Source organism: Saccostrea cucullata, unplaced genomic scaffold (genome assembly GCF_032062105.1).
Source record: "Saccostrea cucullata isolate Sc308-1 unplaced genomic scaffold, CSIRO_AGI_Scuc_v1 ctg603, whole genome shotgun sequence".
Classification (NCBI taxonomy): domain Eukaryota; kingdom Metazoa; phylum Mollusca; class Bivalvia; order Ostreida; family Ostreidae; genus Saccostrea; species Saccostrea cuccullata.
Window position 1 is genome coordinate 60994 of NW_026921972.1, and position 10337 is coordinate 71330.

The 10337-nt window shown below is 32.7% G+C and overlaps 1 protein-coding gene across 1 annotated transcript; it reads right to left on the reverse strand.

Annotated features, from left to right (window-relative positions):
- Positions 1-1273: 1273 nt before the first annotated feature.
- LOC134260990 (max dimerization protein 1-like) lies at positions 1274-7720 on the reverse strand. The gene is made up of 6 exons (XM_062743486.1): positions 7560-7720; positions 7350-7440; positions 6266-6295; positions 5387-5501; positions 4743-4920; positions 1274-4303 (listed from the first exon to the last, which is right to left on the reverse strand). Exons 1-6 carry the CDS (start codon positions 7630-7632, stop codon positions 4182-4184), a joined length of 609 nt encoding a protein of 202 aa, XP_062599470.1. The 5' UTR covers positions 7633-7720; the 3' UTR covers positions 1274-4181.
- Between the last annotated feature and the right edge of the window lie 2617 nt (positions 7721-10337).

Genomic DNA, 10337 nt, shown 5'->3' on the forward strand with positions numbered 1-10337 from the left:
TGTGGTTATAAATGACCTCAGTCCAAAGACAGAAGTTTGATTCCAGTGTTATCAACTCTTATATGAATAAATTTACATTATAAGCAGGCCAACTTGGATGTGGCTGTGGTGTAGCAATTGTGTAAACACAGTGTTAATTAAAACCCTTAGTACTTCTTAACCTATAAGAATTTCCTTCGCTCTACTAGGTAATAATTGTACATTTATTTAAAATGCTAATACTAATATGTTCCGATTTCCTGCAAAAACCTACAATTTGTTTTACAAGTCGTCGTAGGGTGACAGACATTTATTATCACTCATTATAAACCATTTAGTCATTTGAAATGTTTCTTCCATGTTTTATAAATTCCTCCCACTTTGTTACAAATGTTTCAATTAACAGGTCAATTTATTGAATCCCTTTATGATTTTTTTTGCTCAGGAGTTAGGTATGAAGTTTAATTACATAAGCCATGAGAGGGTATGAGCAGCAAGAAGTCTGGTGTTGACAGGCTTTTATGCCCACAGTAGCAGTTGGTGGTATGCCTGGAGATCAGGCACTTGGCATATGTATTTAACCTATGATTAGTACATGTTACCCTAGGTTGCTGCATATTACTACAGTAAACATAAGCTAGACTTGGGTCAGATAAAAAAAAAAAAGGTTGTCTATAGATTCTAGTTTTGCCTGACAATGATAGTGATATTGCACTCATCCTGTAAAATCTACTGGGTATGCAGATCAACAAGAAATGATCTGAAAAAGAAAGCTAATCTTGACCCACAAACCGTTTCTTGAAAGGTTTTAATTGCAGTGAAGTTCATTTGATCTGCATCACCTATACAAATCCGACAAACTGCAGACTTGTAGAACCATATCATCTTAGTTAAATTATACAGATAAAAAAAGGTTGTGCACTGAACAATCTATTCATTAAGTAAATATTCACTGCTTAAAATACTTCATATATACCTATTTAGGTAATACATGACGTAGTTTCTTTACATCAGTCATCGTTATAATTATACAGATGTGCAGTCATCTTTTCTTTTTCCTGACTCTTCCCATTGTCCACAATAATATCAGCTCAAGATTTTCCATTCATGTTTTTAATTGGAAATTATACAAAATGTGTAGCTAGAATATGGCAAAATACAATGCCAAACTTTCTGCATATCCTGGTGCCTAGTTATTCTTGTATACATACATGTATACTTGCTCTCCAAGTTTCTTAAAAGTGAGCAATGCATGCATATCAATAAAATACTTCGCAAGAAAAATGAGATCAGGTTAGATTTCAATAGAATTTTATTCCCCATTTCTGGGTAAAACAATAATGGACAACTTGACAAGTATACACAATGATTTCTATGGGTTTGAACTAACTTACACATTGATCATTCTTATTTATCACATACATACAATATACATACATGTACATGTACCTAGTGTCCATCCACTATATAATAACAATTCTTTTTTTCAGCTTTTTTTTATGTAAATAAATCCTTAAGTCACACAAAAATGACTTTTTTCTCCATTTGATCTACCTCTTTAGTACACAGATAAAAACAAAAAAAAAATCTGAACAGATTTTGCAATAAAATCTTTGTCCAACTCGGCAGATCAAAATGGCCACTGTACATCATCACCAAGTCTGCATGCATGGTACCTCAATTGATGAAAAAAACAAAATATGCAACATATACAGCCAAATATACTGTGGGATTTTTAAATCCCGGTCTGTTTACAGATTTGCCATCAAATGACCTAGTTGGTAAAAATGATGTTTTCAAGTATGTCAGCATGTTAATACACAACTCCTTTTTTTTCTTCAACAAGCAAGTTCATACAATCTTAATACTTGTTCACTTTGCACCAAACTTTTTCTGTTCAATTCCAAGTGCTTTGTCACAACATATCTCATATATCTCGAGATTACACATTTTTTTTTAACCGGGAATGGCAAGGAATTCTTTATATAGATATACATGGCAGAAACATACAAAAATGACTGCGTCTTTCTTCACATCACCACTGGATTTGGTTCACAAATATATATATATTATATACACATGCATTATTTCTTAAACTGCTTTTTGTTCCTGATTGTCTACTAAAATATCAGAGATTAGTGTTTCACAGAAATTTAAAACTTGTTACTTGGATCATGTTTTATAACATTTCTGATACTTTTTTCCCTTTTATACATATTGTAGATCAATGTTCTTCTAGATATCGCACCAAATTGTCCATTTTAAGGATAGCACAATAAAACAACATTTAACTGTCAAGAGTAACAAGTTTGATTTGATATCATTGAGTAAAAAAAAAAAACTTTTTGCGTAAGTAGCAACCTCCAAAACTCCTTACTCTGTTCAATTCAAAATTGTGTGTGGTATAATTCTTAAGGCTTCCGATGATTCACACTCTTGTATACAAAAAAAAACCACAAACAAACAAACAAACAGTAATAATCAAATAACTGAACAGAGAAAAGGATTTTCCATCATAATATCTTTCACCTCCATTATCACAGTAAATAGCTTTATTTCATATAATCTTTGTAAAACTTTTTTCAAGGATAAATAAAAATGTTGATTCATGAGAAAATATCTTGTCACTACCACTATTTACACAAGTTTTTTCCTCCCTGCCCTGTTCACACTACAGAAATATCGGGCAAGACAAAATCCGTCTCATGGGCCAACATTTCCACAAAAAAAAAAGTTTTAAAAGGCGCAGAAGAAAATGCTCCCTTCTACAAAGTTTAAAAAGTGTTTCAATAAGTTAACTTTACAGGATAAAAATAAATTATTTATATACAAATAGGACAGGCAATACAATTACATAAATATATTATAATTTTTTTCAGTAAAATAACCCCGGACCTCTGTCTTTAAATTTTTTGCAAACCTTTCATATGCTGCCTTGGGGAAAATTCATATCCAAGTCTTCCCAATTTTGGAATTTTTACAGAATTTGCAAAAATCGTATTTACAGAAAATCCAGTTAAACTATTTCTTTGAAATGATACATAACTTTCACTTCTGGAATAAAACCCACACTAATTGCACAGGTAAACCAAACACATAAAAAATCAACAAAAATATTAGAGAAAAAATGCTGTATATTCCTATGAAGTTCCCTATTTATTGAAAACTGGGCACACCGGTTACATCAGAAGACTTAGGGTGGACGATAGCTTCCTTAGTTGGCCTGATGTGTAATATCATAGAGAGCCAGCGCAGAGGAAAAAATCCTCGTATCATTCAGCAACTTTACACAAGACAGCTTTTTTTCCCTCTTTGAGATCAATATTTGCACAACAGCAAAAAAATAACCCTGAATATTTAACAAAGCCAATTTGGTAAAGAATATTTCTTATCCCCTTAAAACAAATGTATTTCAAGCAGTGAAATATTCTTTAATAGTGCTTTACATCATATTTTGCGTAGCTATTATTCCTGATGATCGTAGAAGAATATATAAAATATTTCACCCCTTAACTAAAAAGTACTTTCCTTCCAAAAACTTGGCAAGACTTCTGCAGTAAAGCACATTCTGTACCCACGTACTGAAAAAATAGCCCATCGACATGCAAAAACAAACTGAGTATTATCAGCTAACCCAGTTTTTCAAATTCAATCAGACTGCAGTAATAGGTGTCTCTTTTTTTAAATTGTCTAGGTCACAGTTACTGCCTCTAGATTTTCCTTTAAAAACAGGTTAAATATGGTACTAAAAAGTTCTTTTGTATAAGCTTTGAAAATTCACTATTAAATAAACAGCAATAGATTTCAGAATTATAAATGTACACTTGATTAGACTTAAGCTGCAGAAAAAAGGCTAAAGAATATTGTCCACTGCTCTTTGTACAACATGGGAAAAAAAATTAAAATGTCAGAAATATAATATTTGGCTTCACGAGAGAAAAGTTACAAGATATGACTATATTTCGTTTTTTTTCATTCTCAACTCCAGAAAAAAAATTGCATCCCCTTCTTCAACAGCATACACAATCCAATTCTTTGTACACTATATATAACAGATCTTTAAAAAAAAATGTTGAATTTCCTCTACAAGTAATACATTCATACACATATATTTACACAAACAAACACATATTTTCTGAGAGTAAATTGAAAAAAAAATCTTCCCTCTGTCTCTTTGACATACATGCAGACCTCACTTATTTTCATAGGGACTCTGGATATGGAGAGGAATTTAATACTAATCGTTTGGAATCATAACCATCGCTGCCACAGCTCTCATCCGTATCACTTGTTGAACTTCCATACCCTAAAATGTCAACTTCATCTGAAATGAAAAATTTACATTCATATTTTACTATACGTGATTTCATTAACACAATTTCATTGAGAGGTGGTTAACTTCCTGTATTTGCTTGGTCAACAGTTATGAAAGGGTTACTATTTATATATTCATGGAAGTAAACATTTCCTTATCACTAAAATCAACTTGTCACTTATAGAAGCTGTGTCTTGGCCTCTTGAATCCTACATCTATCAACAAGTACAACCACGTTCAAAGGGTAGATTTTAAGAAAATTTTTAAATTTCAAGTCTTCCCATTTACTTTTTTTTTTAAATTTGCTATTTCATGTGTGCTTTAACATCCCAACTTCCTCCTTGCTTATCTTCTTTGTTTTACACAAAACAGCAAACTGTATAGCCCCTCCCCCCCCTAAAAAATCCAAGTAGATTGCGAAATTGAAATCTGAGGAAATTATACGCACCGGTTTCAGAATTGGAGGAGGTAGTTGAGTTGGTGGTGGCACTACATTCACTGATGCTGCGTTCCTGTCGCCTGTACTGGCCCTGCATAAGGGATTCTAATCTCTTCTGTAACTGTTGCTGTTCCCTTTTCAATTGCACTTTGGCTGAATGACTTTTCCTTTCTCTGTCTTCTAACATCTATAGAAGAAAAGGCAATAAAAAAAGTAAAAATAATAAATTCCTCTAAATAATAAATAAAATGAATACTATTAGATAAAAAAAAAACCTGCAATGTCAACATGCACATTTTTTTCATAATATGCATCCCATTCATTTTTCACCTTGAAATGTTTATATGACCTCTAATATAAACAATAAATAAAAAAAATTAAAATTTATTATGCCATTAAAAATTGAAGCACATGTACTTGTACGCACAATACTGTTACACAAGTGTTCTGATATCTGATGAACAGTAATATCTTTCTAATGATCAAAACCAGCCAGCATGAGATAAAAGAATTTCACTATTAGTTCCTATTTCCTGGAGGCATCATGAATAAATCAGCCTTTGTTATTACATATGTTTACAACTTACTGTTAAAAAAAAATTGATGTCACACTAAGTGAGATAACCCTTTGAAAAAAAATTCTGATTACTTACTCTGATAAAACTTTTAGCCTTTGTTAATAATCCCAAGGTTGTGTGTCTGGAGGAATCACCACCAACGGGCACAATATCTTTTAATTTCTCCAAGCAATACCTCAAATGTGCTCTCCTATTGATGAAAAAAAAGTTGTCATTGAAGGCAAAAAAAAGAGAAAAATTTACAACCAAGAAAAAAAAAGAGTAAAAAAAAAAATCATTAACTTTTGAACTGTCAATAGTATTTTACAAAGTATGCACACACAGTGAAGATCTAATCTAATCACATTCATATGTTATTTCAAAAAATATCTTTGGCCAATTAAAGCTTGGTAATTCCCCTGCATTATTTACTCTTCCTTGGTAAACATCAAACTTCAAAGGCCAGCACAGCTGATCATGCAGATTTCGGTGCATGACCACATTTGTAGGATCATTACATTTTTCCCTGCCAATTAAACTGGATAGAAAACAGGCTGTATTTTCATTTAGCCTGCTCAAGGCTGGGTCACTCTAACCAAGTCCTCCATCAATTACTTGATAAGGCCGTCAACAAAAACAAGGCAGTTGGGGCTTGTGTATTTATATACTATTTACTCCCATAACTGCATGTTCATAAATATTGACTAGCAGCTCTTACCGTTTCACCAGCCAACAATACACAATACTGTTGATTAAGTATTCTGAATTTCTCCAGTACAGTTACGCCCACTTGAGATATAAAAAGAATCTGGGTCAAGTTCACTTTGTGCTAAACAGCTTTTGGCTAGTAGGGATTTTTTAAATGTTTTGATCATGTGATCTGCCACACACTATCAGATTTTTGTAGTTTTGGCCGACATGCCCCACATAAACCAGCATGTTTATAGTTTCCAAGATGATTGTAATTTAACTCACCTATTCTTTTCTAATTCGTTGTGTGTAGATCTGAAAATAAAATTTTTGAATTAAAACTTCAATGTTATATAGCCTCAATAGACAGATTTCACAAGGAGTCTTTTATCACTGACCTATCATTTCATTTGCTAAATGCAATTTTTCCAGAAATATCCCATATTATTGAGATAATTGAGGGTCAACTATCCAAACACAACAATAATCAAGTCTGCAAACCACCACGTGCATTTTCTGCACATGTACACTGCATTGTTTGTGCACTCTGAATCTGCATACTCTTGCAGAAAAGTGCACATACTTGATTCAAATTGATGTTTTCTGTCTTTTAGTTTTTTTTCCTTTTAAATTAATGGTTATTTATTCTGATGCCATGTAAATTTGGATCTAATATTGGAAATATTCAAACACCTGTCCTTAGCAGCAGATGGTTGTGCTATTTTGGCGGTTTCTTGCCTACTTGCGCTTTTTTCCAGTAAATAATAAAAATTATATATAAAGTTTTGCACCGTGTTTAAATGATTCAGTTTTCAAAGAAACTTTATACATTTTTTGAATATATAAATAAGCATGCATCACATTTTCATGTGTGCGCCTTTTTCCTAAACGACCGTTACTACGTGTCCTAATGGTTGGACACCGCACAGAGTTTTTCTCCATGTTTTAAAAAATCAGAATAAACTCCAATGCGGTTTAACTTTTAGAAATTATATTAACATATTCATTTCTTTAAAAATCTCAGTTGTAACAAATCTCATATATATCCCTATCCCTGTTCAAAGTTTTTTGTTTTGAATTTTCGTGAAACCAAGATGGCGAAGTAGGTCATATGAACAGTCAGCAGGAGGCTACTATAACTAAAAAATATGCAACAAGCAGACGAGAACGAGCAAAACTTCTGAAGGAAAATAATTATTTGAAGTTTCAATGAGCTAATTATAGATGAAAAAATATCATCGGATCAAAAATACCACAGCAAAAGGAAATAAAACTCAACGACTATGTCAGCTGATTTCAAAATGGCGACTGCTTTCGTACACGTGAAAGCTGAGTAATCAACAAAATCGAAAGAAGAATTTCCACATACCGATTTCCCTGAGATTTCTTTGGTTTTGTTTTCTTTTTGCTAGCTAAATATTCCGGCATAGGTGCAGTAGAAGCATAACCATGCTCAGCCTCTGAAAAATAGATAAATCCATGTGAACTCACACGTACTCCTCCTTGTTAACTGTCAAAAATTAAACACTTCCAAATGACGTGGCGAAACACAAAATCAACATTTTTTTTCAATATTTACCTCTCTCTCTCCTTTCCAGATACTCTGCAGCTTGAATTAATTGTTCAATATTAAAAACACCGCTATTCTCCATCTTCAAATTCAGACTGTGTAGAAACACTTGTTATCGCTTTGACAGTTCTCGTTTGTTTTGCCAGCGTACACGTTGAGGCAGTCAACGGAGGGTTTGTTTACCTGCTAGCGCAGTGCGTCAGCAAAAAGAATTTCATTGGACAAAAATACGTCGTGACCCTTTCATAAACCAATGAAAAATTGTGTTACAACAATGGTCTTTAGGTCGTAGAACCACGCCCCTACTTCCATTTTTGGATGAATAGGAGTTTACAGTAGAAATATACGCAATCGATTTGCTTAAAATATGCAATCGTGAAATTGTTCAGTCAGGAAGAACGTGTGTAAATGCATGAAAGACACGCAATAAATTAGCAGGTATTTGCATCAACTATTGAAGGAAAAAATAATAAAGGGAAGATGCCTTATTTTGATGCTAACAGGAACCTCCAAAATCCTTTACCTTGGCACGTAACATTGGAAGTAGGAGGCCTGGTCCCTCAACTTTTTGTTAACAGGGTTTTTCATTAGGTTGGTAACCCCTTTCAAGATGTTGATGACAGTACAGTGAAACAAACATATGTACTTTTCAAAAAGAATTTGTTTGTGAAAATAGGATCTTAGAGACTTTGTGTTAAATTAAGTTTTCTCAAAAGATAATTTGCCCCCCCCCCCCTTAATTCTGACTGCCTTTCCAAAATGATACTTCTTGTACGTTACTGTAGATATTCTATTTATTCGTGTTATTATGGGAACCGGGTAGTGGTGGGGTAAAGAAGAATCAAAGTCCGCGTCAAGGAAATAATATTATACGTTTCACTCGCAATTCTATTCATTAATTTTACTCAAATTATTCCTTTTTTCGTCATGTTGAATCTTATTCTGAATGTTATTAATAGAATAAACAAATCACACTTAGCCTACTCTTATAGATCAAATTGTCATACTATTGATACAGATGGCTCACCAGCATAATTATATTTAGTACATTTTCAGTGCAATTAATACAACTATGGAGAAGAATTAAATTGATGTTGAATGAGCAACATTTAAAAGATCCGGCATTTTATATATACATGTATCTATATAAATTATATTAAAGACGGATGACGTATTTTGATAAATAATTGATTATGATTTTGTTCATTTCAAATTGCACACAACTTCATCAACGTATGCATACCAGCGACCTAAAGTATATAGCATCTATTTTAAAATACATAATTATCATAGCACAATGAACACGTAGGGAACCGTATCATCACTTTGATTATTACTGGGTAACATGATATAGATTTTCCGCTCTAACTTATTAATTGATTCTGTAGTCACGATTCTTTTCCTCTACTAACATATTTGATGGTATGTGTATATTACTGAATCTTTAATTACTATTATTCACTTTTAATGATAGTGTGACCCAGTTTTCCTATCTGTCGATCAAAATATTTTTATAATACGAACGGACAGTCCTAATTTAGCTCTGAGCTAGGATATGCATATTGTGATGTAATTTAAGAAGTACAACTTATTTTCTATATATTTCAATGCCTGAAATTTATATTTATATTGAAAACAAGCTTTTAAAATACAGATAAACCATATGATACGTTGATAATTTTAGAAATATTAGAAGCATGTCTATAGTGGTAAACATGTATTTCGCCATTTCAAAAATAAACACTGTAATAATTTCTTCTCAATCAAATTAAGTTTAACAGATCTTCTGATAAGGGTTCAAATGTACCATTAAAATACAAGTGTAAAAATTTGCAAATTGTTTATAAAATAATTAAGATTAATGCAAGACTCCATTTGCAGAGTTTATATCACGAAAGCTTATGATGATCTTTATGAGGAACTTTCTTGGAGAAACATCGTGCGTGCTGGTCAGAAATGGTGTGATTTCCGACACGCATAACGGCTTATGGCCTGGTGAAGTGCATAAATGCCACTGAAGCAAGAACCTATGAATGAATTCTCATGCCGCATATGAAGTTTGGTCAGTTGAAGGTGGCTGGGTAAGGCCCTGTAGCTAGGCCCGTACGTGTGACCTGACATGAACCTACTGTCCGTAAGATATACCTTATTAAAGTATTAAACTATTAACAACCCCCACATGTTTGACTAGCTAACTGATACCAAAAACCTTAACATGAAAAAATATTTTGAGAAATTGAAACGCCATCTTCGTACAAAGATTTGCAAGATTTATGTAAGGTTTAGAGGATAGATATTAAGTAATGGATATATGCCGAATACTGTTCTATATGTAAAATTATCAGACTGTTTGAGGCCCGTTAGGGCCGAAAACTGTCTGATAATTTTACATATAGAATAGTATGAGGCATATATCTTACTTAAAACATTGCCATTTAAATGTCCAAAAGTTACCTGGAGGAGTCCGATAATAACACAATAGGAGTTTACGCAGCCATTGTTTTCTACCCGTCTGATAAGTAGATAAAAGAAATGAGACAGTAAAAAAAAGTGAGTGAACTCTTGTTCCATTTCACTCATTCAATGGCAGTCGTTTAGTTTAGCAGGACAGGGGTCAGGTGGTGAAAAATTTTTGGGGGAACAATTTTATTTATGATGTGCATAAATTGACAATGATACCGACATAATTTTAGTTGATATTATAACCATCACCATGGAAAGTAAAAATGTGGATTTTTACCCTGAAGTTTTAGTTTAGATAATGGAAATATTCTCAGGTTTTAAAAG

Excerpts from the sequence above, each read along its gene's own strand:
- LOC134260990 (XM_062743486.1), bottom strand. The coding sequence starts at position 7,632 with ATGGAGAATAGCGGTGTTTTTAATATTGAACAATTAATTCAAGCTGCA. Across the intron at positions 6,296-7,349 it reads AAGAAATCTCAGGGAAATCG|ATCTACACACAACGAATTAG; the intron begins GTATGTGGAAAT and ends TTTTATTTTCAG. Across the intron at positions 4,921-5,386 it reads AGGCTAAAAGTTTTATCAGA|ATGTTAGAAGACAGAGAAAG; the intron begins GTAAGTAATCAG and ends TTTCTTCTATAG.